This window comes from Osmia lignaria, chromosome 15 (assembly GCF_051020975.1).
Source record: "Osmia lignaria lignaria isolate PbOS001 chromosome 15, iyOsmLign1, whole genome shotgun sequence".
Lineage (NCBI taxonomy): Eukaryota > Metazoa > Arthropoda > Insecta > Hymenoptera > Megachilidae > Osmia > Osmia lignaria.
Window position 1 is genome coordinate 2327330 of NC_135046.1, and position 24638 is coordinate 2351967.

Genomic DNA, 24638 nt, shown 5'->3' on the forward strand with positions numbered 1-24638 from the left:
AAAATAATAGAATAAATTGATACTTCAAAGTACCGTGTTATCAAACGAATTTCACGTATGAAGGCTGAAAACGGATATGAATGAAATAACAACGAAACAGAGATTCAATTTCACGATATGTGTATTTGCTTGAAATGGAACTTTTATATACAGATATGAACAGAAACGTACATTCTGAAGCTAAACTAACATATAACCAGCTATACTGTAAACGTGTGATAGTACAAGCTCACTTTTTATTATACATATTTATAAAGAGATACAGATGCACGTATCGCAGAGACAAGATCGTTACAATTTTGTCAATCTTACGGGCTACAGAAAAGTATCAAATTTTCTTCTCGATGATGTACATTCTTTATCAGCGTGCAAATAAAACGTTGAAAACAAATTTGATACCGTAACGCGTTACAGTACCGAGCCGTAGCCGCTGGTTGCTCGTTCGAGCAAACACGCAATGTATTGTGCCATCCATAGCACCCTTCGTAATTTATATTTTCAGTGGTTTTGCAAACAAAACATGTTTTATTTTTAAATTTAAGAGACAACAAAAAATTAGTAAGATCAAATCAAAATTTCTTCTTTTGTAAAAAAAAAAAAATTACATAGGAAATTATTTTTATATAAACAATATATCACACAGACAAATTCTTTGCAACAATCTAACGCTTACGCATGTATATACAATCGGTTCGTTGACTGTTATATTACAGACACTTAAACTAATGACAATTAAAGATTAGATTATACAGATGTTCTTTTGCTTCGTGCGGTAGACGAGAGGGGTTGCTAATCATTTCTTATAGATCATACGGAATAATTAATTTTTACTTCGCAGACAATATGTACGACTAGCTTTGACTAGACTTTATTTCAAACAACATTCAATGCGTTTATTCAAAGACTCTCTGCCGTTTAATTAGAACGCTAAGTTGAATAATGGACAACTTATGTATAGATCAGGCATGCACAGCAAGCAGTGATAGGGGCACGGGCAATCGGACGCCTTATAGGTAAATTCGTGTGCATGCTTGACGCAGATATAATTATTTTCTAAAGTACCATGTGATTGTTCTCTTGGATCGTTATTACCTACGTACTAATCTTAAAGAAACACAGCGCCTTCTCTATTCTTGGACTAGATCATACTCATTTATTCTAGACGAGTAGAATAAAGGATAATGCGAAACAAAAAATAAATAGAAATAAAAATATTATAGCGACGGTGACGTGAAATGGTATTGTATCTTTTTCATAAATATTATTTAGTAATAATTTGTGAGTAAATAAATAAACGATATTACAATGCCATTTTAAATCACCTTAATTAATAACAAGGAATAGTAGTAATATATGAGATAATAACACTGCATACTCGTATACTCATTGCCCCTATTGTTTTAGTAACAAAAAATTATTTGCCAAATTGAAATAAGAAAAAAAAAGATTACTTTTATAATGTTCCATGCTAAAGTCTATAAGTTACTTCATACGTTATTCAAATAAAATATAAAATTTTTTTTATGACGAAACTGATAACATGCAAAAGTACATTAAATTCTACAAGGAACACTTGGGATGGTTTCCTTGTACATCGTAAGAGTACCTTTTAACAACAATAAATATTTTCTCGCCCTACGACTAGATATCATTTCTACAATTGTCGTTCGACTATGCTCTCTGACTGGGAACTATATACAAACGATTTCTTATTATAGATGCCCCTGCTACAATCCGTGTTAATTTGGCCATTATACTATCAATATTTCGTAAACTGTTACATAATATGCATATTCTAGTAATATTTTCTCACGCTAAGTCTATTAAGTAACTGTTCAATATGCCTTGCCGGTGGGTGTTCGGTTCAAAGTTATTAGCGAGAGGCTCGACCAAAAGACTTAGACGAATTTTACAATTGCAAAAATCCACGGTGGATTCTGAAAAGTCGTCCCTGGCTCGGTGTATTACGTTAACGACGATTAAACGCTATACAACTAGTCCTCATCTTAAAAATAACCAACGCGGATTACACTATTGACTAGACAACGCATGCTTCGAGTGACTTAATTATCTTTGATGTTTAGCTGTATGATCACGATTCCACGAATCGATGAGATAAATCTACGCTAAGGAATATCTGTTTTAAATAACATACACGTTGACTTAAATCTACACAAAGTGTCTCAAGTATTGCCTATAAAATATGCTCGCACATTTTGTCGGGTAAAAGGTGGAACACCCTATACGTATATGTATAATGGGAGATGACAAATTGCCGGGTTCGGTAAATATTACAGAACAGATAAATGGGAATTGGTATGTACACGCACAGTCACAGTTTATAGCTGACCTCTTCTCGCTATCTACAAATTTACATCGCACGCAACACCGTGTTAACCTTGTTGCTTCGGTATACTTCTAATTCTATGCAAATTTACAATCCAATTCGTCCCCTCCCCCACTAGTGTTGCTCGCACGATAGGTGTATCGTTTCCGTTGTAACGGCGATTATTGTCTCAAACTGATGAGAGTCGTCGTTAAAATGAATGTCACCGAAAGATGTGTAATCAGTGTCACCGAATTTCACGGTTGTTTGAAATTGCACTTATCTAACCTTAAAAAATAACCTTGAAATTAATCCTATAGACTGATAAAAAAAAAAATCCGATCAACAATAAAAAAAAGACAAGGTTGCAAAAAAGGATGCTTTTCAAACATTTAACTACCAAATGAAGTTTCAAATGAAAGAGCAGTTGTTTATAAATCAAGCCCGAATCTCCAATAGAGGCCAGGTCTACACGGCAAAGGTCTGGCAGGAAATTGATGTCAGGCCATCTCGGTGTTCAACGTACTATCAGAAACCACCTGAGCAACGTCGTTCTTACCAATAGCACCCTGACCCTCGAACAGGACGTTGCCGTTGTTGTTGGTCTCTGGATGCTGCGTGGCCAAGTGTTTCCTCAATGCAGCCTGCCTGGTGAACTTGGCGTCGCACCTGGTGCAGGGTATCTCGATGATGGCCGAGGATGTGGAATGCTCACCGTTGGCCAGCCTTGGTTTGTGCCAACGTCGATGGGACGCCAAATTGGCCGGACACGAGAACCTCTTATCACATTCGGGACATCTGTACTCGACGTGGGCTATCCTCGAGCACCTGTGCTGCGCCAATTGGAACGCGTCCTCGTGGAGTTGCCTGCAAAGTTTGCACTGATACGGACCCAGCCTGTTTTCGATCTTAGCCAGCTCCGCCCGCGCCTCCTCGGTGACTTCAACGATGTTGAACGCTGGATCGATGTCTCCGGTGACCACGGCTTCGTCCGGACCCAAGATCACGGTACCGGACACCGGACTGCTGGTGTCCTCGTCGAACTTTAGTCGTCTCGCGTGTTTCTTCTTCGGCCTCTGCAGAAGCTTCTCGGTCGAGCTAGCCCTTGACCCGCTAGACATCCCGGCATTGCTGGTCGTAGACGGGGGGCTAGCGTTTTCTTCCCTGATCTTTCTCCTGGGACACTGGGGAGGCGACGGTGTACTCGGCGGAGTCATAGGCGCGTGTTGCATACTTTGCAAATGGTGCTGCGGTGTCAGTAAAAGCTGCTGATGGTATCCCTGCAGGTGGCTGGGGCTGGTCAATAAGAATTTTTGACTGTGCGCGTAATACTTTGAATTGATCTCGCTAGGTGAACCGAAAGGGATCAGACGAGTCGCCTCGTCCAGAATGCTGGTTTTGTCCGCCGCCTCCTGGAGCTGAACAGACTCCTTCTTCGAAAGCAACTGCTCGTAGCTAGAATGACTGTGCACGGAGGAGCTTCGAGGGATGCTGTCGAAATCGTCGACCACCACTGGAACCGTTTCATCCTCGACTCTTTGATACTTGACGCTCTCCGGCTCTTTTTGCGCTTCGTCCAATATACTCTGATCTTTCTTTGATTCCGAATCTTCGGTTTTCGGTGTACACGGCGTAGGTGGAGGCTTCAGAGACAGATCCAGAGGGCACGGGGTCGACGATCTGGACAGATCCCACGTCTGAAGGACGTGATTGTCGGGAAGCCTTGAATAAGAAGGACTCTCCATAGGAATGTGCCAGGTAGTGGGTGTACCGTACGGATGCTGATGGATCTCGTCACCGTAATAGCCCAAGTAGTTTAGCCCGGGGGGCAAGAACGCCCGCGGCAATGAACTTTGCAACATGTTGACGTTCGTTTTCGGTTGAAGTTTTCTTCACCACGATTCCCCTCACACAGCCCATACGATCAAAATTTCTACCGTTTCCATGCTGTTTACTTCTTAAGACCACTGTCTTTCCGTAGAATCTTCCTAAAGAACGATTCCACCGGTTCCCAAACGACTTCTGTCACTTAGTCACCGGTTAGTTGACGTCTCTTCGAAGTCTCTTCCAGCAACGAAACACACTATCTTCCTCCTCGGCGGCTAGACGCCGTTTGACAGAAGGAAGCCCGCACCGCGTGCAGTATATTCCAATGCTCCGCCCGGGTACTCGCTTTCGTTTCGCCCGCTATTGGTCGACCATCCTCCAGCCCACATCCCCTACCGCGCTGCACAGTTGCCCCCACTCTGCTGGAATTTCGGCGCGTGCTCATTTAAACGCTCACCGCCCAGTCGACCACGCAACTAATGAATATAGGTGTTCGCTGGGGATGTTACCTCGTAGCCACCGAAGGGTGTTTGATGCCGCTCCTCTTGGTGCTTCAATCCAGCATTTCTCAAAGTATGCTCTATGAAAAATGGTTGAATGTAGCGTTGTTCGTATTTAACCCTTTCACTTGTGAAGAAATATACTCGTTGAAGATGGAACGCAGAATACCCTGTACTTACAATAATGTACAAACGAAACAAATTTGAATACCAGATACCTTCGACGAAAATTTTGAGAAGAAAGAGGAACGTGTACCGGAATATGACAGCGTGAAAACATTTCAAGTCATCCAGCTATCCGCGTGACCGCACGTGATAAACGTGCAATTTAACGCCGGTAATTGCACGCACGCTGCTAGAATAAAATCCCCCGGGTGTTGCTGCTTCGAGCACACCTTACCCTTCCTATTAAACTGTTCTTTTTCATAGTAGGTTTCTACTTTCCAATAGAATCATCGAATTTATTTTGTTCCTTATTATATTCAACAAGAATAACCACAAACGGATACGCGATACTGCAGCACGGTGAACAAGCTTGGTATAAGTCGTGGGGGGTGGGGGCATTGATTCCTCGACCGCATACTAATCTCTTGATCTTCTTACTTAATTAGCCGCGGAGTATGTTCGATTAATCATGATAAATAATTTCACGCTGCTGATGGATCCACCACAAAATAAGGCTCAGCTTCACCATCAAAGTCGATGGACTTACGTGTGAACGTGTAGGCTTCAGCCGATTTCCCGCTAGTTAATCCTCACCCTTGGGAATCGTTCAAGCCGGACAATCGCCTACTGTAATTGGACGAGAGTCCATCGAGAACACGTCAAGACGTTCTCTTAAGTTCGTCAAGCCAACGACAATCAACAATCAACGAAATCGCTATGTTGTTACCATTTTTGGCCATTCGACGAGTCAAGTGGAAATCTTTTCTTTCAATTTTCTCACCGTTCTATTTATTCGTCTTTTTATTTTTTAATATCGTTCCATTCCATTCATCCGCAACGCGCTCATTATAATGATAAATGTTGATGACACAGGATCAATGGGAGATTTTCTCGCAAACAGGAGAAATTCAAATTTTCATATGGTCAACATAATAATTCTATTGGCGGAACGAACAAAAACAAACGGCATATGATCCATTATTACGTGGAAACATCGCGTGGACTAATACCGCTTGCGGTGAACATAAAATACAAGGTATTAACGTGGGATAAGTCGGTCGATACGGATTTGCCATGATTATTTGATACTACGTGAAACATTTTACCACGTGTTGCACTCTCCGCTTCTGGCTACGTATGCATGAACGTTTAAAAACACCGTTACGTGTTCGATACTCGAATTACAGAATGCTAAAATCTCGCTTCGCCATATTCCATTGCGCGAATCGACAACTCTGTGGGAAAATTTAACTCCATACTTCTATTCGAGCTCGGTACTATTTATAAAATTAGATAAATCATCCAACATTTTGTCGTCTTCCTCCATTTTAGGTCCATCTGAAATCTACTTTCTTTGAGTTCGTGCAAGGGCATACAGTTTTGGGAGGCTGAAGTGTAGGAGCAGCGGAAAAGGAACGAGAGAGAAGCGACTTCCAGGACAGGGGACAAGCTTTTTGCCTGCACGGATGTCGACGAGTGCTCCCGCATCCGCTGGTATGGAGGGAACGGGACAGCAGCTTCTACATATTTGATGCGATTTTAATGTCTCTCTGCCTGGCATATCCGCGTCCTGTGCACCAATAGCACCAGAAACACCACGTTGGCGCACCAGACACGAGTGACTGCCGTGATGCTCTAATCGGCTTACGCAACAAGCCACCCTTATCCCTACGTTCCCATCACAGCTCCCGAGCGCCCTCACCTCGCCCACCGAACGAACAACATCTTCCACCCCGACCATCGTCTTCGACAACGTACCCTGTTATTCTGCGGTTGGATGCTACTTTTCTACCCGCGATCCTCCTTCCTGCCTGCTTTTTGTCTTCTAAAATATATATGTACTTATGCGACCAGTTGTTTTCCTTTTTTCGAAAAAGCTCCCGATGTTTTATCGTGGACCGAATACAGCATTTTCTCCTACTTTACAGTTTTCTTATTTTCTTACTGCAGGGGTTTTAATGGGAACGTTACTGGCAGAAATATTAAATTGCTCATTAAAGGGTGAAGACGCTTTGAAGGCTTAGGGAAAAGAAATGGTGCCTAATTAAAGGGTAATCTTATTTTAAAGTTGTATGACATAAAGCTATTCGTATAATAACTATTATTGTAATAAGTTCACAGAAGTATCATTAACGTTATATTACAGATCTATTTAAAATATGTAATTTTTATTACAAAATACTTTTATTGTCTAATATTATTAGAACTTTATACAACAATCAATTCCTATATTATCAACTATTAACGTGTTAACTTTAAAGTTGCATATCAATAGATTTCTATGTTATCGACTTGTACATTTAAATGGAACGATTCAATTCATGCTGCATGTGAAAATCGCCCTAGGCAAGGGTGAGCATTATTGGGTTGAATTACATTAAACAAACGTCCCATACATCACCCTGTCCCTCGTTATCAATGTTTTTTTTTCTCAAGCCAAAGTTTCGCTTCAATGAATATTAAACAACTATTTATTTTCGTATAAGTATTTATTTATAATTTTTTTAACAACAATAAACTTATACAATGGTTTTATATAATTTATAACATTTTATAAATTAAAATTATTTTTTTATTGTATAAACATTTTTGAACTGTTTTGTAGCAATTAATTGATTATAATATTACTCTCTTTTATAAAAATGATAAATTTTACATATGCATTCCGGTAAATTGTAATCAGTCTTTTGTATGAACTTGCTTAAGAATTATATTTTCACCTTTTTAATTTATTTATATTTAATATTTACTGTTTATTGACGAAATTGTATAATATCAACGCTTCTTTCTCACGTTAAAAGGTTTTGGTTGTATTTTTATCACTGGTGAATTTTCTTTTTTGGTAGATCGATCTATAGGAATAAATACAAATTTTTTCCTATCGATAGCTGCCAAACTTTTATCTTTCTTTTTAGCTACAGCGGCCAAACGCGCCAAAGATTCTTCTCCCTTTGCAAGAAATGAACGCTTCCGCAGAACACTCTAAAAAATCAAAACGTGTTGATTGAGTTTTGCCAATATTACTGATGGGATAACTAAATAATATCACACTTACATGTATCACACTTGAACTTCCTTCTAATTTTGTACTATTCAACATTTCCGCCACAGTATGAGGTATCCTTGATTCCGTTTTGGAGTCAACTTCTAATAACGTATCTTCTTTAAGTGATTCAGTAATTCGCCTTTTCTTTAAAATCTTCATCCCATAGTTAAATATCTGACTTGTACCTAAATCTTTCTCAATGTCATCATCGAGTTTTCCCTAAAAACAAATGTATAGTTATAAATATGTTTTCAATTTTTCTATAATTTATTTTACCATTTGTACAGCCAAGAATTTGTCTCTTTCAAATTTTAGTTGACGCCATTTGGATTCTTCCTCGTCGTCTGATAAATCAACCCAACCATCTTTACCTTCCAATAATGGAGAATTATCATTGTCTTCCTGTTTATCTAAAAGAAACAATAATTTCCATGACTGCTCACGCAATTTCGTCTGCTCAAAAATTGTCGAAATAGCCATATTATACCTATATTTTTCCATTTAAATTTTCTCTCTCGTGCACTCTCACTGTACAAATCTCCATCTTCAAAAAGTAACTCTTTAAGCATTCTTACTTCCTTCTGATCTTCGTCCAGTAGTTGTTTCATGTGCAATTTTTCTAATTGCTTCTTCACTTGTGACTCGTCGATATCTTCATCATCTACTTCTTCTAATTCAAGTTTGTCCAATTCATCTTCATTTTCATCTGCAGACACTTCACAGTCACTCTCGCTTAGTTCAGCTTCTTCTTCTAAAAATGTAGTCGCATATTGTTTGATGTTTTTCTTCGAAACAACTATCTCGTTCTCATCTGAATCATAATCTACATATTTGTCTTGGTCGTCGTCTTCTTTTTCTTCATCATCACTCGACTCCGCAGAATCTTTTTCACTCTCATCATCAGATAAATCTAGTTTTTTTACTTTTCTCTTTGATCGATTTTTAATTTTATCTTGTGCTGAATCTTCTTCATCGGATGATACAACCCTTAACTTGTTCCGAGATGTTATTTCTTCGTCTTCGTTATATGTGTTTTCCTTAGCAATTAGAGAGTCTTTTTCAGGAGATGCCTGCACACTTTGTGATGTTTCATCGAAGAACTCATTCGTCGATTGCTTAGGATCACTTAGTTGAGAACCAAATGTTCCTGAACATAAATCTAATAATTGTGATTCAGTTACATTAGGTTCGCTTGATAATCGAAAGTTATCCTGCGTCGATTGTTTGCCTAACAGTTTGCTTTGATCGGGAAATAGTTCTCTTTGCGGTAGTGATCGTTTCTTAAGATCATTCAATTCTTGAGATAATTCCTGAGACTGCGTATATCCTATTAAGATAGAATTATTTTTATTAATAGGTAACTGCTTTTCAATTTCAGGAGATTCGTTTTCGGATTCTACGCGCGCATTTAATGCCGTCAACTGCGTCACAGGAGAAATAAAATCGAAGCAGTTCATTTTAATTTGCGGCGTTTGACATTTTAAATCGCTTGCCGCGTGTACTTGAAAGGCTTGAATATCACTTTCGTTATCACTATTCTCTTCATTCGCTTTAGCATTTATATCAAACATATCTACTCCGATCACTTGAGAAACGGAAGCCGTTTTTTCTTTATCCGTTGTACTTTCAACATTATCGGTATTCGAATACAAGGAATCATCATCCGAAGATTCTAAAATTCTCTTGAGCGTTTTACATTCTACATCTTTCTCATTATCTTCTTCGTTTTCTGAATGTTCCGACGATTCATCTTCTTCGCTATCATTTATGTAATCATCGCTAACATCAGCTTCGTCATCTACATAAGCATTTCTCTTTTTCTTTTTTTCTTTCATTATATATACATCATCTTCTTCTAATTCATCCTCATCGCTTTTTTCAGACTCTACGCTTGTATCGCTTAAATGCTCTTCCTCGATTATAGAATCATCCCACTCTATCTCCTGTTCTTTCATTTCTTTCTCTCTTTGTTTCCATTCCTCGTCGCGTTTCAGCGCCATTTTATGTTTCAATTCCTCCTTTAAACGCACCAATTTAGCTCCAGGTTTTTTCAATTTAAAATCTTCATTCATTGTAGCTGCTGATTTGTATGGAAGTGTTTCTTTCACAACCGATATTCCGTCTGGAGATTCGATTATGTGAGTTACCGTAACATTAGGTGTATCATCGGTGCGTCCGCTGGCTTTCGAATGCTTATTCATAAATCTATTTATCAAAGCATTTACTCCATTTTTATTCGGTTTAATCTCATCTGTTAAATCGATCGTGCTACCAGGAGCGCCACTTAGTTTAGGTTTTAAACTCATGAAATTCAACGAAGTTTTCTTTTCATTAATATTTAGTAAGTCATCGAATTTAGGTGGCGGTAAACCGTATTCATCTAACTCATTTTCATCCAATCCCAAAGACCGTTTTACAGGTTTAGCATAATCGTTGTTAACTTTTGCAACAGAAGAATCTGGAGATTCTGGAGCTTTTATGTTATTTTCTTCATGGTCATTGTTTTCATTTTCGGAAATACCAGTAACATCTTTTGGTAACGAAGTATCGCTTACTTTTGCATTTTCAGAGATTTCACATGATTTTACGACTTTCAGTTCAGAGGTTTCATTTATATTCTCTGCATCATCAGAATCACAATGAACCTCTACTATCAATGAATCGTTTGGATTTTTTGTTTCGCCGTTTGTTATTACTTCGTTATCTTCACATTCTTTCATTTCAGCTAAAGTTTCTTGTGTTTCATTCGTAACATTTCCCTCTTTATTATCATTTACAGATGAACTAATATCGGTAAACAATTTTCGTGAAACATTATTATTTTTAAGCTCCTGTTTGGATTCTAAATTTTCTTTGTCCGATGAATGATCCTCTATAATTTCTTCTTCTGAATCTGAGGATTTGTAGAAGATTTCTGCTTCTTTCTCTTTTTCTTTCAAAACTTCACTGTTTAACAAATAAATGACAGAATGTTTGAATTGATATTATATTTAATTACACTGTAACAACATATAGTGCTAAAAAAATTACTTACTCAACAATAGCAGAAGACATTTTTAACTTAGCTGCCATTGTAGGTGCCTTTGGAAGTGACGTTATTACCTTCCTTCTGCTTAAAAATTCTTGTAATGATCGTTGCTTTGGTCTGTGATAAGGAAGAGAAACTTCTGTTTCTCTTACTAACCTTTGAGTTTCACTATGTATCTGTTTCATAGCCTCCTCTTTAGAGGCTCTCAATGAAACCTGTAATACAATAATATTTTTTATTCATAATACATGTTATAGAAATCATATGCAAAACTTCTTAATAACTTACTTTTCTCATCTTAGAATTAGATTTCTTTTCATCTTGTTTCTTTGTTCTTTTTTTATTTTTCATAGGACTTAGTTGCTTCTCGTCATCTTCTGTTTCTGAATCCAGGTCTACTAAAGTTTGAATCCTACTCTGTATCTGTAAAATATGAATGCGAATAATTATTTCAGTAACTACATTGTATACATTCTAAAGTTATTACCTACATTATTTGTTTCTTTTCTCTCACTTGTAATGGTTTCTTCATTGTCATTACCATTAATAATATTAGATGTATCATCAGAATCACTGTCAAAGTCATTCTTTTTGTTCTTACTAATTGAATGCTTTTTAAATTTATTATTTTGATCTAAATTAGGCATTTCATCGTCTGAACTCTCATGAATAGTTTTCTTACTTCTGGATTTAGAAATAAAGATATTGTCATCTTCCGAATCACTATCTATTATTGTCAGTAGTTTTCTATGAGCATCATTATTTTCTTTAAGTTCATCATCTTTCTGAGTATTCTTCTGTTCATCTTTGCTTTCCAAAGTTTTATCGGATACATTGGTATCAGTTTCATTGTTTAAATGGTTTTTAATTTCAGATTTATACAGCTCTGGTTCGATTTCAATAGAGTTTATTTCTTTTGAATCTTGTACATTAGATCCGTTATCTACATTACTCGCATCGTCCAAATTACAATCATTCATTTTTCTAAAATACAATTCCTTAACAATTCAAACAGGTTCCTGTCTCTTAAACTAAGGTCGTTATAAAATCAGTAAGTTACAATGCTGTGTCCATCACTATTTCTAAAGCCTTGAAAATCTTTAAATAATTATTAGTTTTAAATAAAATCTGAACTTGAAATACAATTGACACTGTCCTGAAAGCTAACTACACCGCGTAATATAACATAACTACTGACTGATCTTACATGCTTACTGAATAGGTTTGGCGCGAAAATGATTGAAGTTCACATTTTATCTCCCCAGTTATAGAGGGCGATGAAAGCAGGGGTAATGGGGTATTATTTTCACTACATAAGTGCGCAGTTCACCAGAGTCCATAACTGCGAAAAGACCTGTTTTCGTTCTTCGCGCTTCTCCAGTGCGCATCTTCGCCCTGATTGGCGGTACTCCCACACGAAATGGAAAGCGATTAGCGGAGAGCTCGCTGCGTTCCCCCACCATCTTTCAGGACTCTGGTGAACTGCACAATACTGTGAGCAAGTGTGAGAAAAGACGTTCAGTTACCTTACAAGATGTTTCACATTCTTTGGTTTACAACTTTTGGTCGATAGATCAAATTGTTGACGTATTTTCGTGACAGTAGTGACTGTTAAGTGTCACGGTCAACGAAATTATTGTATTTGTAGGTTGTTTAAGTCGTTATTAGTACGTTTTTCAATAATTACGACTCTTTATTACTTTCTAAGATATCCTTCAAGATTTGTTTTATTTGTTTTTAGGTATGGTTACGATGGGCGAACCCCTCACTTTAGCAAATGGTAAAATTTAATGTATGATCGTTTAAATAAATATGACAAATGTGTTTGTAAGAAAGTTAATAAGATAATTAGGTCAAACTTCTAATCAATTTAATAATTTAATTGTTACTTGTTACTTAATAAAAATACAGAATATAATATTGCTTCTTCTATTTGCAGATGTTAAGAGGTCCATTGAATTATTAGACAAATTACAGAAAGGTAATTAATTAAATCTATGTTAGTATCAATGGCGCATGCTAACGGGCAGTGTTATTATATCAAGGATTACGATAAGAGTTATGTCTTTTTAATACAATTGTTACTACTTGTAGTATTCTTGGTTTGATTTATTTTCTTATGTAAATCATGTACGTGATATTATTAATAAGGAAATTAGATAGAGCATCTTTTATTTGAATTTAATAGTTGTATATTTATTGTTTCAGGTGGAGAAATACCTGCCACAAAATTAGCTGCCTTACAAAAAGTATTACAAAGTGATTTTTTGAGCGCTGTTCGCGAAGTATACGAACATGTATATGAAACTGTAGATATTCAGGTATTTTTACGTACCTATATTGCATTATAGTTTGCTTTAATTTGGTATTAACATTAACAATTTTAGGGTTCTCAAGATGTTCGTGCATCGGCTACTGCTAAAGCAACGGTTGCTGCTTTTGCGGCAAGCGAAGGTCATGCACATCCACGGGTAGTCGAATTACCAAAAACCGAAGAAGGTCTTGGTTTTAATGTGATGGGAGGCAAGGAACAAAACTCGCCAATTTATATTTCGCGAATTATCCCTGGAGGTGTTGCCGATCGTCATGGAGGCTTGAAACGCGGTGATCAGCTTCTTTCAGTGAACGGAGTCGTTAGTTTTGCTTTTATACATCATATTTTGTTTAAATTTTGTTTGTAGTATTACGTTTATCTTTTTTTTTTTTTTTTCAGTGTGTTGAAGGAGAAAATCATGAAAAGGCAGTAGAATTACTAAAACAAGCACAAAATTCTGTGAAACTGGTTGTACGATACACTCCACGTGTCTTAGAAGAAATGGAATTGCGATTTGACAAGCAAAGAGCAGCGCGTAGGCGTCAACACATGCAATAAAAGGAAAATATATTTATTTCAATTGTACTTTCATCAGTGATTCTACGACACGCATATTAATACCGTTTTTATTATTATCTCTTTTTTCATGATTCATAATCACAAGAAACTTCGATTAAATAAGAAAATTTATGAGACTTAAATTTCGTAAAATTTTACTGCTGTTCTAACTGTTTCTGCGTTTTATGTTTCAAAAGATATGTATGGATGTTATACAATTTTGAGAAATAAAATTACACAATAAACCCTTAAAACTGTAAGCAACCTTTCTCGGATATGTGATTCAAGTATATAAAACATTTTTCTATTCAGCCCAAGAAACGCCTCAACCGATATCAATATCGTCAAAACCAAGATTTTGAAAATATTTGTTGCATTTGTTCGAAATAACCGCTATCGCAATGGACTTTCAACTATGCAGAATATAAATAAACATTTTTCAGATTAGATATATACTTTTATCAAGTATAATAAATATAATAACGGAAAGATAAGCAACACTTGAATTTTTACATTGGCGTAACTAGGTAAGAACCAAGGTGGACTTGGTCTCTTTAAAAAATGTTCATTGGTCCTCTTTCCATTCTAAAACTCTATAATGCAACAAAAACAAAACATGCTGTAATATTTTTATTACGTGAAATTATGAATAAAGAGAATTAAACACCTGATATTAACAAAACACAGGGATTTGATTCATCTCAGGAAAAAATCCTATTTACATTCTTATATACGTCAATGTTACGCAATTTTATGCTTCTTCCACCAGGTTGCAGTGCGATAAGTATACATATCAATGAACATATACACTAAAAGTAATAAGTGTGACTGAATGCAGGACAACGAATTCGATTCGACGGCAACTTACGATCTCTGCATAGTACAGTATTATGTCAATTGAAACTCGGTGGACTTTAAACTACTTGTAGTTTGTAGTTCCGCAGTTCCGCTTGCTCAGCAGTAAAGCATAGTAAAGCAGTGGTTGTAGATCTATAGTCGCTGAGTAAAGGAAGCATTCGTATAAAACTTACAATTAACAAAAGCAATTTTGCTTTCTATCAAACTCAATATAATGAAGGGTCCAGGAGAACTACGTTTTGACGGTCGAGTAGTTATAGTAACTGGAGCTGGGGCAGGTGAGTAATATTTACCATATTATCATGTAAAGCTGTTGTTATATGAAATTTGTTACTATCTTCACTTTTTTAGGCCTAGGTCGTGCATATGCATTGCTCTTTGCTTCAAGAGGAGCCAGTGTTGTAGTAAATGATTTAGGTGGAGGAAGAGACGGTGATGGAAAAAGTACCAAGAGTGCAAATGCAGTTGTTGCAGAAATTAAAAAGAATGGTATATTTTGAACCTTTTTAATCCAATACCTATATTATACATTCTTTTATTAAATACTGTTCCATTCCCTATGTTTAATTATTTATGATTGTACATACTTTTTACATTATAATCAAAAATGTATTTAATTACCATATATAAACATGTTATATATATGGTTTACATATATGACTGAATGGCAATTAATGCAAGATCATGAAAGCATTATCAAAATTCATCCATTTCATAAATATTGTTTCAGTGCTGGATAAAATATCCTATAAATATACATATCTTATCATTAGTACCATGTTTTGTAAATTTTAAAGAAAATAATTTGCTAATGTTTTTGTTGTGTTGCAAAAATGTACTATAAATATTTATTGCAAACAGGGATGTATCATGTTTTTATTTTACAATTTTGTAGCTGTTTTATTAGTTTATAATTTGAAATGTTTTAGGTGGAAAAGCAGTTGCCAATTATGATTCTGTGCTTGACGGTGCAAAAATTGTTAAAACAGCTATTGATACATTTGGGAGATTAGATGTGGTTGTTAATAATGCTGGAATTTTGAGAGATAAATCATTTGCTAAAATGTCAGAGACAGACTGGGGTATGTGTAGTATATTAATAGAATATCTCTGTTTAGTTCAAATCTGAGGACTATATTTATTTTTAATTTTTATAGATTTGGTACAAAATGTTCACCTGAAAGGTTCTTTTAAAGTCGCTCAAGCTGCTTGGCCATATTTTACTAAACAAAATTATGGTCGAGTAATAATGACAGCAAGTAATAGTGGATTATACGGAAATTTTGGCCAAGCTAATTATAGTTCAGCAAAAATGGGTCTTGTTGGTTTGGCTAATACATTGGCTATCGAAGGGAGATCAAAAAACATAAATACCAATGTAATAATTCCGACTGCTGCTTCTCGTTTAACAGAAGATATTTTGCCACCAGGTTAAAATAGTATTATAGATATAATATCAAGTTGTAGGTTGTTTCTTTACATATTAATCGTAAATTAATTTTCTTCTCTTTTCATAGAATTCTTTCAGCAACTGAAACCTGAATTAATAGCGCCGGTAGTTGCTTGGTTGTGCCATGAGAAATGTACAGAAAATGGCTCAATTATTGAATCTGCACTAGGTTGGGCTGGAAAATGTAAGTGCAGGAAATACAGTAAAATAAACAAGAACATACGTTTTATTATTATTTTTTAGGCCACGTGATTCGCTCCTCGGGAGCCACTTTGAGGCAAGATTTATCGAGTGATGTGACTCTGGAAGATGTTGAGAAAAATTGGGAAACTGTTACCGATATGTCATCCGCTAAACGTTATAATTCCATCGAAGTATATAAGTGGTTTAAGATTTAAACAGTCTTTTTTGTTTTTAGAAATACATTGCATTATTATGTTTTACAGGAAGTGACAGGACAGTTGTTAACTTCCGTTGAAGAAATGAAATCTGGAAATCCCGGATCTGAGGTAAGATTACAACCTTGCTCTGTAGTTTAAAATTGAGTATTACTGTTTCTTACGATAAATTTTTCTTTCTTAGAACAACAGTGTCTATAAACACACTTACAATCACCGGGATACAATATTATACGCTTTAGGAGGTATAGTGAAACTATTACAGTAATCATGTTACACTTATCAATTATTACTATTAAATTTTTATTTTAGTTGGTGCTACTGTTCAAGAACCATCTGATTACCGTTATTTGTACGAAAATGACAGCAATTTTGCTGTAATACCTACGTTTTACGTTTTACATGCTCCGATACACTGTATGTCTTCTTCGATGCTCGAAGACAGTCTACCCGGTTTGCAAATGGATCCAACGCGGGTAACTTTTATTATAAACTGCTTTTCAAAATAATATTTGAATGGATGTATTATATTATAATTTTAGATATTGCACGGGGAACAATATATTGAAGTTTACAAACAATTGCCGACGGGAGCTACAGTAGAATCACGATTCAAGCTTCTGGATGTATTGGATAAGGATAAGGGTGCTGTGCTTCTGATACATCGTACGTATACACAATAATTTGTTTTCAAATATAAAATGCGATTAAATCCTCTAGCTTATTTGTACAGAGGAAACATTTGATACTGCCACTGGTGAAAAGTTAGCTGTAGGACAAATGGCAGCATATATAATAGGAGCAGGTGGTTTCAAAGGAAAGCGAACATCTTCGCACAGTATACCAGTCATTGATCCCCCAAATCGAAAACCTGATGCATCGCTTACTCAACAGACCAGCTATGATCAGGTAAAGAGTAATAATCATTTCTTCTCTTCAGATCTGGAATGGGGTTAAATTTCCAATAATTTTTAATTTCTCTTACTTCAATATTAATTTGTCGGTTCGTAGGCTGCATTATATAGATTGAGTGGAGATACAAATCCTTTACACATTGATTTAAATATAGCTACGATGGCTGGTCATAAAAGACCCATTCTGCATGGACTATGCTCCCTTGGATTTTCTGTTCGTCATGTACTTCAATCATATGCTGACGGTGATCCAAGTTTATTTAAATGCGTTAAGGTATTTGCGCTTATGTATATTTATTTATAATGCATATAGCAGTAATGTACAATGTATAATATAAAACAGATACATACTTATGTACATATATACAATATGCTAAGAAATATTTGTAATATTGTATGTTATTATTCAAATTGTATCCATTACGAGCAGTATTTTAAAAGTATAATCAACGTTCATAATAGCACTGTTCATACTGGAACAGGAAGAAATGTTTTATTTTAATAAACGTTACAGGCTCGTTTTGCGAAACCGGTGTATCCAGGACAAGCATTGCGAACCGACATGTGGCGAGAAGGAAATAGGATACATTTCCAAACGTATAAAACAGATGACAATGTACCAATTTTAACAGGTAAGTTAATGAAAATTTGAAATTATACAAATTCATTAAGGATCGCATTTGTTATATGTAGGTGGCTATGTTGATTTAAAAGATGTAAAATCCAAGCAATCAGTAACACCTTCAATAAATGTTTCTACTAATGCTACAAATCTTGAAAGTGATCCGGTGTTCACCACAATCACTGAATATGTAAAACAGCATCCAGAAGAAGTAAAGAAAATTAACGGAATCTTTCTTTACCATATTTTAGTGAAAGGGAAACCACAGGCAACGTGGAGTAAGTATACTTATACACGGTATACGGCTACGGGTAGGTATCCTTGCAGGGGATGGTAGCTGGGGTGATTCTGAACAACTTTTTCCTTTACCAAAATATTCGTTAAGGCTTAATTTTTTACTTATTAATTAAAAACACCGACCAAAAAGCGCGCTTAGTGCGCAGGCTCAAGCGTTGAGTAATTTGTTTGCGACCACGATTCTCGTAACCTAACCCCCTCTGTATTTTAGCATTTTGTTTTCAATTTCGTTTTTATATATTTTATAGCTTTGGATTTGAAAAAAGCTGAAGTTTATAAGGGCGAACCAAAATCGGGTAAGCCCGATGCAACGCTGACTCTGGAAGATGCGGATATGATTCAAATGGTATACGATTTTTCATATTAGTTACGGTCTGGTAATTTATTTAAGTGTTTTTATGGTATTCATTGTTTTTTTTATAGGCTTTGGGAAAATTAAATCCACAAATGGCATTTATGCAAAAGAAACTAAAAATTACAGGAAATATCATGCTCACGCAAAAACTAAAGTCACTTATGGATGCTGGTAAATCGAAGTTGTAATATTATATAAATTGTTATTTTATCAGATTAAGGTATATGGTTATTATTATTTGTTATTAAGTATTTTTACACTTTTATAAATGTTAATTACTATATGGTTATGGGAGGTTGAACTGGGAATAAAATGTACATATATTATAAATGTTGGTATACTTTTTAATATCATGAATGCCAAGCTTGTATAATTAAAGATAAAAAAATTTTAATGAACCTAATAATAGAGATTGATCATTCTTCATAACATTTTTATAAACATGAAAAGAAAATGCAAACATATTACTAAAATATTTGTCTTTTACAGAATAACATCTCTCTTGCTGTACATCTCTTTCTCCTCATTTGTACTTTCTGAGTCAAATGGTTCTAACTTTATTTTTAAATCAGAACACTATGACTTATTTATTTTCTATATCACTTTCTTCGTCAGAATTATTCTCAACCTTGTTCATAAGTCTTTGTTTTATTATGTTTACAAAATCTGAATCAGGGTTGTTTCTACAGTAGTCTCTGGTTTTAGCTGGTTTTTGTGAAAGTCTTTTAACACTTCTTTTTTTCTTATTAACATTCGTTCGAACTTTTGATATCGTCGTTTCAGATTTAAAATTTTTTTCCGAATCAGTTGAACCGCTTACCGGGTCGAAATGTTCGGTTTGCGAAAGTGAATTATTTTCAAAAAATGTCTTTACGCTATCTTGCGAAATACATGCTACTGAATTATCGAGTGACGTAATTTCTTCCGTTTCGTCAGTTTCCTGCCCAACAGACTGCACTTGATCCACAATAAATTCCGTGCTATGAGCTATTGCTACATCAGAGGTATCTAAACATATAGTATCCTTATTAGCGACTCTTCCCCCATGCAAGAACGCAGATACATTTTTTCGCCTCCACATCTTCGAGGTTCTTGGAATAAATTGTTTACATTTTCCTTCGAACGAAAACTCCTTTGTATCGACGTCCGTAACTTCTCCTTTTAAGAACTGTAAGTATTTCTTCAGAGAGGTAAAAAAGTGCAATTTGTCGGACATTCTAGGGAAATTCGCACAACGGGCACTGCTCGACGGAGTAACCCAAATTGCAACATCTCCGATGCATTCTGGTTGCAATCCTAAATTGAAATTACCTGTTTTATTAGCAAACACTTCATAGATGCATTTGCCATTAAAAACAGCAATTTTTGGTCTATACAGTAGCAGTTTTTCTTCGACGATTTTGGAACCTTCTTTAAGTTCCGTACGCTTCAAGTCAGCGGAGGATTTTGTGGCTCGTTCTACTATATTCGTCAAGCCAATTCCGTATCGAAGGAGTTTGTAATCTTCTTCGTATGTTAAACATCGAGGAGTTAGTCCTGATTCGTATAAAAGTTTGTAAAAGTGATTACCCGGACCCGCGTAATATCTACCACGATATGCTGCCATTAAACCAGGATTTATTCCAACGAAAACCATGTCCAAGTTCATTTCCAAATAGTCTGGCAGAGTATGTTTCTGTACTTCTTCCTCTGATAACCCATCGAATCGATCAATTTTCTTTTTTGGTTTGTCGAGCTTTTCTACGGCTATCTTCTTTTTTAATTTACTTAAAGTAAGGGAACACATCGCGCTACGTAAAATCATTCCCATATATGTATTATAAGACAGTTAATGTATCACATATTTACATTATTTAACTTTTTCAAAGTGTTTTTAAATTTTGTTAATAGAACATATTTTTCCCCGCTTCTTTGAATTCAATTGTATAGGTTAGCTACCACTATCTATACGTTATTCCACGATGTAACGTATCTGTATTGCGCAGTTCGATTAACTTCAGATTTCTCGCGGGGCAAGGTATAACATACATTAATTGAACCGTTATTTCACGTCAGAAGTAATTTTTTTACTTTATCTGAAACTTTACCTTTTAGATTCTGAATGAAATATGATTCTGGCATTTTGTATGATTTTATTTCACGTTCTAATAATGCTATTTTTTTATTTTTCTCGGTTAAGATCTTACGCAATCTTTGTGCAGCTGTTGTTAATTGTTCAATTTGTCTGACTTTCTGTCGAAAAACAGGAAGGTGTTTGCAAGTACGTTTACGAACACTATTCTTTCGTACAGACATCTGGTTATTATTAGACAAATCATATAGTACTGGCACGGCATCCTTTGTTAATTTAATTTGAACAACTTTGTGTTTCTCTGCAAAATGTTTCGTGCAAATATATCGCTTCTTTAGAGTTTCGTTGGATAGATCAGCAAAATCATCGTTGCCACTGTTCACTATCCACTCTATCAACCGTTCAGTATCCTGAACTGGAAAGCAATGAAGGGACACGTTTTTCTTATTACGTGATGTTATGGTACAGCCACGGAAAGCACATTTTTTGTATGCTGCTCGTTTATCAGAACTAGCCATTTTTTTTTCAGAAAACCAATCGACTGGATCACAAATTCGTCTGTAAATGCACGTGCGAATCGTTTGAACAACTTCCTTGCCTGCAATGCAGTGGTACCAGAATCATGAGACCGTGAATTGTCCTCCACCCAAACGAAACGTTTACATTACAATGCTGCCAACTTCATACCGTTACTTTTAAAGATGTTTTGTACTGGGAAATAGACGAAGGTAAGTGAGGAGGATAATTTTATTTAAGATACAGCCGATAAAAAGATATAAATATTATCGGAATTATTATATACAAGAATATACAGTAAAACTTCTTCCTCATTGATATTCCGACAGATGGTGCACGACACTGAACGGGAAGTGGGGTAAGGCGTTTCCGGTACACGATGTCTGGTATTCGTGGTTTTTGCTCCGTCCTGCAGAATGGTTTTATAAAAAATCATTTATGATATATAATTTTGAAAAATTATCATTATATAGAAATAGATATGAATATATTTTACCTGAGTTAGAAAACGCGTACGAATTTTGGCTAGATTATCTATCTGTGCATGCCTTCTAGATAATCTTGGATCTATTGGAGCATTTCCGACTCAAATAACAGAGCATTTCCAACGGACGATATCATGTTTCCGTAAGAATTTATAGTAACTTTAGTATCTGATATTCATCAGAATACCAGAGTTCATTTATTTGTGATGATAGTAACTTTATTTTGCTGATTTTGTAAGGAATCGGTTAGTGACTTATATCTCTTTTTTAAACAATAAGTTTTCGCAGCACGAAACTTAATTTTCTTTTTTAAAGCTTTAAATTTCATTTGATCGAGAAGATTTACGGAATTAAATATACGCTGTATGTTCTTTCTGTTTCTTATTCTTTTAACTTTTTGTGATAACGTTTTAGAAGATTTTTTGCAAACAGCGCATCTTTTGCTATTAATCGATAAAATAGAGCAATCTTTATGACGTAAATTTGAATAGATGTCTTTTCTGAAATCAGCTTTATCTTGTACATAATCTATGTCTACAGGCATAATACCTTGGCAAATACGTAAATCCTTAAACTTTTTTAATATCTCTGGCAATCTTGAAATCTCTTTTAAAAATGTTGGAAGTTTTGCACAACTAACATCAACAGGTGTAGAATAAACTTCATAAGTTATTTCTCTAGATGCCTTAATTATGACGGCTTTCTCAAGAATATGTTTTTGAATTCCGTATTCTTCGTTCTGTACAATGCATGTGAATAAAAGAGTTTCTTCCGATCCATTCGGTAATTTATTCACGTTCCACGGTTTTGGCAGTTTTATACATGAATTGTCCTCATAACCACCATCAGCTATTAAAAAAGAAATTCATATAAATTATGTTTGCATCAGTCGCAAATTACTCGTAATAACAAACTTGAACATAATATTAATCATACTTACTTAGAGATCTTAATTTGAATGAAATAGAGTCAAAAACAACACTGGTCCAAACACACTCAGAATTTTTGTACATATTCGTGTCCTCTTGCGGATTATCATTCGCTATCGATTGAGATTGTAAATCATCATTTGTTGAACATTCATGCTTTATTTCCACGTCCTCGCTCAGTATTTCATTCTCACCTAATGAGTTGTATACCTTAGTTCAGAATTAATCAATATATAAAAAACAGAGTACTTACACTTAAAATCCACATTAGTGTGAATGTCAGAAGACGTAGAAGTAAAACATTGAAACTGAGTGGACACAAAATTTGTATCAATTTTTGGAGATAAATCTTCACTCTGTAATTCATCCTTTCCTGATGGATCTAGTAACTCTGTTAATATACAAACAATTAACAGTTACTATTAATAATTATTACATTAATAACTATCCATATTATTCTTCTATTTTTAAAATTTCACAAAATATACTTTACAAACATACGTTCATCATTGGTATTTATATTAACATCTTCAGTTTCAACCTTTATCACTGGGTGGGAGGAGCCTGTAGATTTAAAATAAATTATTGGTAAATAAATACAATGAAATCAACAAGTGAATATGTTTAAATGAAAACTTAAATCTATTTTTGCAATATCATAAAAAATACTGACTTAAACTCACATGGTGGTAATGCATATGTATGGTCTATAGTTACAGCATTAGGAACACGTTTTGATCCATAAGTGTGGTCAAATATTGTTGGCACAGCACCTTTCTCTAAATGAGCATGTGCAAGAGGAACCTAATAAAGTTTGAAATTCTTAAGTTAGTTTATGCAAATTATTATACTAATACATAATACGAGAAAAAAGAATAATTCAACTAAAATTTACGTTATTACAAAATTCTCTTTTAAAATCTTACCTGTGCTATAATATTATCACTGTGATCATGTTTTTTATATTCTTTGATTAAAAAATGATCCTCAAAATGAAATTCACACACGCGTTGATTCGATCTTAAAAATTCCACTCCTGGAATGGACATGCTCCACTTTTCCCTCAGAGTTTCATCAGTTGGCGCTTAAAAAGTTGAAATTTTTTTTACATTTTTATATTTGCTACTCTTACAGTGTGGCACAGCATGTAAAAGCATTTTAAAATATCTTAAATTATTGAAGTACATTTTCATTATCAGAGGTTACTATACCGAAAACAAATGAATAATAAAAAAATTTCATGCATTAGGCGCCAGGCGCGTAAGCCAAACACGGTAAATCGAACTTCGGAAAATACCACGATAGCAGCGCTGTATTTATTGCGCTTTACTATTTTCCGCCATATTAAAATGATCCTATCACGCAAAACGATATTTTTGATTATTAAATACGTTCATACTTGGTGTTAACATGTTGTCCATCTTATGCCGCAGTACATTTTTTTGTCGTCTCAAATTCTGCATCTTTTGTTTTATAGAAACGCGTCTCGAGCTCCACTTTTTTTTATTACACTTAGCCATTCCTTTTTCCTTTAACACTTCCCACTGTGTATATATCTATTCACTTCACACACAGATGAAATCACGCATTAAACTGACAAATCGATGGTCGAATATCATGAACGGTCACGAGGGAAATAACACAGATTTCTAGATTATAATATTTTGATAAAGTAAGAGCGAAGGCTAAAATAGAGACGATCCAGGAAAGTACTACCATATTACATAGTACAGCCATGAATACGGTTGCATTTTATCAATGACTATAGATACAAAAGGATTGGACATGCTTTTGTTCTTGAGAGGTCACGATTTAGGGTGTCTCAAACACCCCTAAGTGAAGATAGATCTGCGACTTATATTTTAAAAAGACCGCCATAAATTATTTTTAAAATTCGATCCCACCGCCATCTATACAAAAACGCCGCAAACTACTCAACAACTTACCAACTGAGATGCCTTTTCTGGTTGTATTTCTGA

General features: G+C 35.2%; 5 protein-coding genes and 1 long non-coding RNA gene across 13 annotated transcripts in view; 3 read left to right on the forward strand and 3 right to left on the reverse strand.

The window, feature by feature from the left end:
• Positions 1–6861, forward strand: part of LOC117600375 (uncharacterized) — a 45141-nt gene extending 38280 nt beyond the window's left edge. Inside the window, exon 3 of the long non-coding RNA XR_004580442.2 lies at positions 6151–6861. This is a non-coding gene — a long non-coding RNA (uncharacterized LOC117600375). The remainder of the gene's footprint in view (positions 1–6150) is intronic.
• LOC117600373 (uncharacterized) lies at positions 52–4475 on the reverse strand. Its single transcript, XM_034315737.2, has one exon. It carries the CDS (start codon positions 4186–4188, stop codon positions 2827–2829), a length of 1362 nt encoding a protein of 453 aa, XP_034171628.2. The 5' UTR covers positions 4189–4475; the 3' UTR covers positions 52–2826.
• Positions 6862–7420: 559 nt separating the features above from the next.
• LOC117611984 (uncharacterized) lies at positions 7421–12225 on the reverse strand. Of its 3 annotated transcripts, none has more exons than XM_034340552.2 (8): positions 12108–12225; positions 11384–11876; positions 11181–11315; positions 10899–11107; positions 8352–10810; positions 8141–8274; positions 7874–8083; positions 7421–7800 (listed from the first exon to the last, which is right to left on the reverse strand). In XM_034340552.2, exons 2-8 carry the CDS (start codon positions 11870–11872, stop codon positions 7594–7596), a joined length of 3843 nt encoding a protein of 1280 aa, XP_034196443.2. In that variant the 5' UTR covers positions 11873–11876; positions 12108–12225; the 3' UTR covers positions 7421–7593. The 3 variants fall into 3 exon arrangements, with proteins under 3 accessions (XP_034196443.2, XP_034196441.2, XP_034196440.2); XM_034340550.2 differs by having other exon boundaries at positions 12100–12225; XM_034340549.2 differs by having other exon boundaries at positions 11384–12206.
• On the forward strand, positions 9864–14772 carry veli (L27 and PDZ_signaling domain-containing protein veli). 4 transcript variants are annotated; one of them, XM_034340555.2, is made up of 6 exons: positions 9864–10002; positions 12634–12672; positions 12832–12873; positions 13101–13213; positions 13280–13525; positions 13606–14772. In XM_034340555.2, exons 1-6 carry the CDS (start codon positions 9954–9956, stop codon positions 13762–13764), a joined length of 648 nt encoding a protein of 215 aa, XP_034196446.1. In that variant the 5' UTR covers positions 9864–9953; the 3' UTR covers positions 13765–14772. The 4 variants fall into 4 exon arrangements, with proteins under 4 accessions (XP_034196446.1, XP_034196448.1, XP_034196449.1 ...); XM_034340557.2 differs by lacking the exon at positions 9864–10002 and adding an exon at positions 12379–12536; XM_034340558.2 differs by lacking the exon at positions 9864–10002 and adding an exon at positions 12387–12540.
• Positions 14759–21712, forward strand: Mfe2 (peroxisomal multifunctional enzyme type 2). Its single transcript, XM_034340553.2, has 17 exons — positions 14759–14900; positions 14974–15111; positions 15552–15704; positions 15780–16052; positions 16140–16256; positions 16316–16446; positions 16519–16581; positions 16655–16715; positions 16783–16946; positions 17013–17136; positions 17204–17379; positions 17482–17658; positions 17899–18016; positions 18078–18284; positions 18552–18649; positions 18727–21457; positions 21575–21712. Exons 1-16 carry the CDS (start codon positions 14837–14839, stop codon positions 18844–18846), a joined length of 2184 nt encoding a protein of 727 aa, XP_034196444.2. The 5' UTR covers positions 14759–14836; the 3' UTR covers positions 18847–21457; positions 21575–21712.
• On the reverse strand, positions 21459–24417 carry LOC117611986 (uncharacterized). 3 transcript variants are annotated; one of them, XM_034340554.2, is made up of 8 exons: positions 24059–24417; positions 23586–23743; positions 23343–23463; positions 23161–23223; positions 22913–23050; positions 22671–22853; positions 21742–22579; positions 21459–21654 (listed from the first exon to the last, which is right to left on the reverse strand). In XM_034340554.2, the coding sequence occupies exons 1-7, from the start codon at positions 24177–24179 to the stop codon at positions 21924–21926; spliced, it is 1440 nt and encodes a 479-aa protein (XP_034196445.2). In that variant the 5' UTR covers positions 24180–24417; the 3' UTR covers positions 21459–21654; positions 21742–21923. The 3 variants fall into 3 exon arrangements, with proteins under 3 accessions (XP_034196445.2, XP_076548881.1, XP_076548880.1); XM_076692766.1 differs by lacking the exon at positions 24059–24417 and adding an exon at positions 23845–23991; XM_076692765.1 differs by lacking the exon at positions 24059–24417 and adding an exon at positions 23871–23976.
• Positions 24418–24638: the final 221 nt, after the last annotated feature.

Coding starts and splice junctions, on each gene's coding strand:
- veli (XM_034340555.2), top strand. CDS start 9,954: ATGGAAGTGTTTCTTTCACAACCGATATTCCGTCTGGAGATTCGATTA. Junction 10,003..12,633: donor CCGTCTGGAGATTCGATTAT/GTGAGTTACCGT, acceptor ATTTGTTTTTAG/GTATGGTTACGATGGGCGAA. Junction 13,214..13,279: donor ATGAAACTGTAGATATTCAG/GTATTTTTACGT, acceptor TAACAATTTTAG/GGTTCTCAAGATGTTCGTGC.
- LOC117611984 (XM_034340552.2), bottom strand. CDS start 11,872: ATGAATGATTGTAATTTGGACGATGCGAGTAATGTAGATAACGGATCT. Junction 11,316..11,383: donor AGAGAAAAGAAACAAATAAT/GTAGGTAATAAC, acceptor CATATTTTACAG/ATACAGAGTAGGATTCAAAC. Junction 11,108..11,180: donor CTAATTCTAAGATGAGAAAA/GTAAGTTATTAA, acceptor ATTGTATTACAG/GTTTCATTGAGAGCCTCTAA.
- Mfe2 (XM_034340553.2), top strand. CDS start 14,837: ATGAAGGGTCCAGGAGAACTACGTTTTGACGGTCGAGTAGTTATAGTA. Junction 14,901..14,973: donor AGTAACTGGAGCTGGGGCAG/GTGAGTAATATT, acceptor TCACTTTTTTAG/GCCTAGGTCGTGCATATGCA. Junction 18,650..18,726: donor ATGCGGATATGATTCAAATG/GTATACGATTTT, acceptor TTTTTTTTATAG/GCTTTGGGAAAATTAAATCC.
- LOC117600373 (XM_034315737.2), bottom strand. CDS start 4,188: ATGTTGCAAAGTTCATTGCCGCGGGCGTTCTTGCCCCCCGGGCTAAAC.
- LOC117611986 (XM_034340554.2), bottom strand. CDS start 24,179: ATGGCTAAGTGTAATAAAAAAAAGTGGAGCTCGAGACGCGTTTCTATA. Junction 23,464..23,585: donor GTGATAATATTATAGCACAG/GTAAGATTTTAA, acceptor AAACTTTATTAG/GTTCCTCTTGCACATGCTCA. Junction 22,854..22,912: donor CACTAATGTGGATTTTAAGT/GTAAGTACTCTG, acceptor ACAACTCATTAG/GTGAGAATGAAATACTGAGC.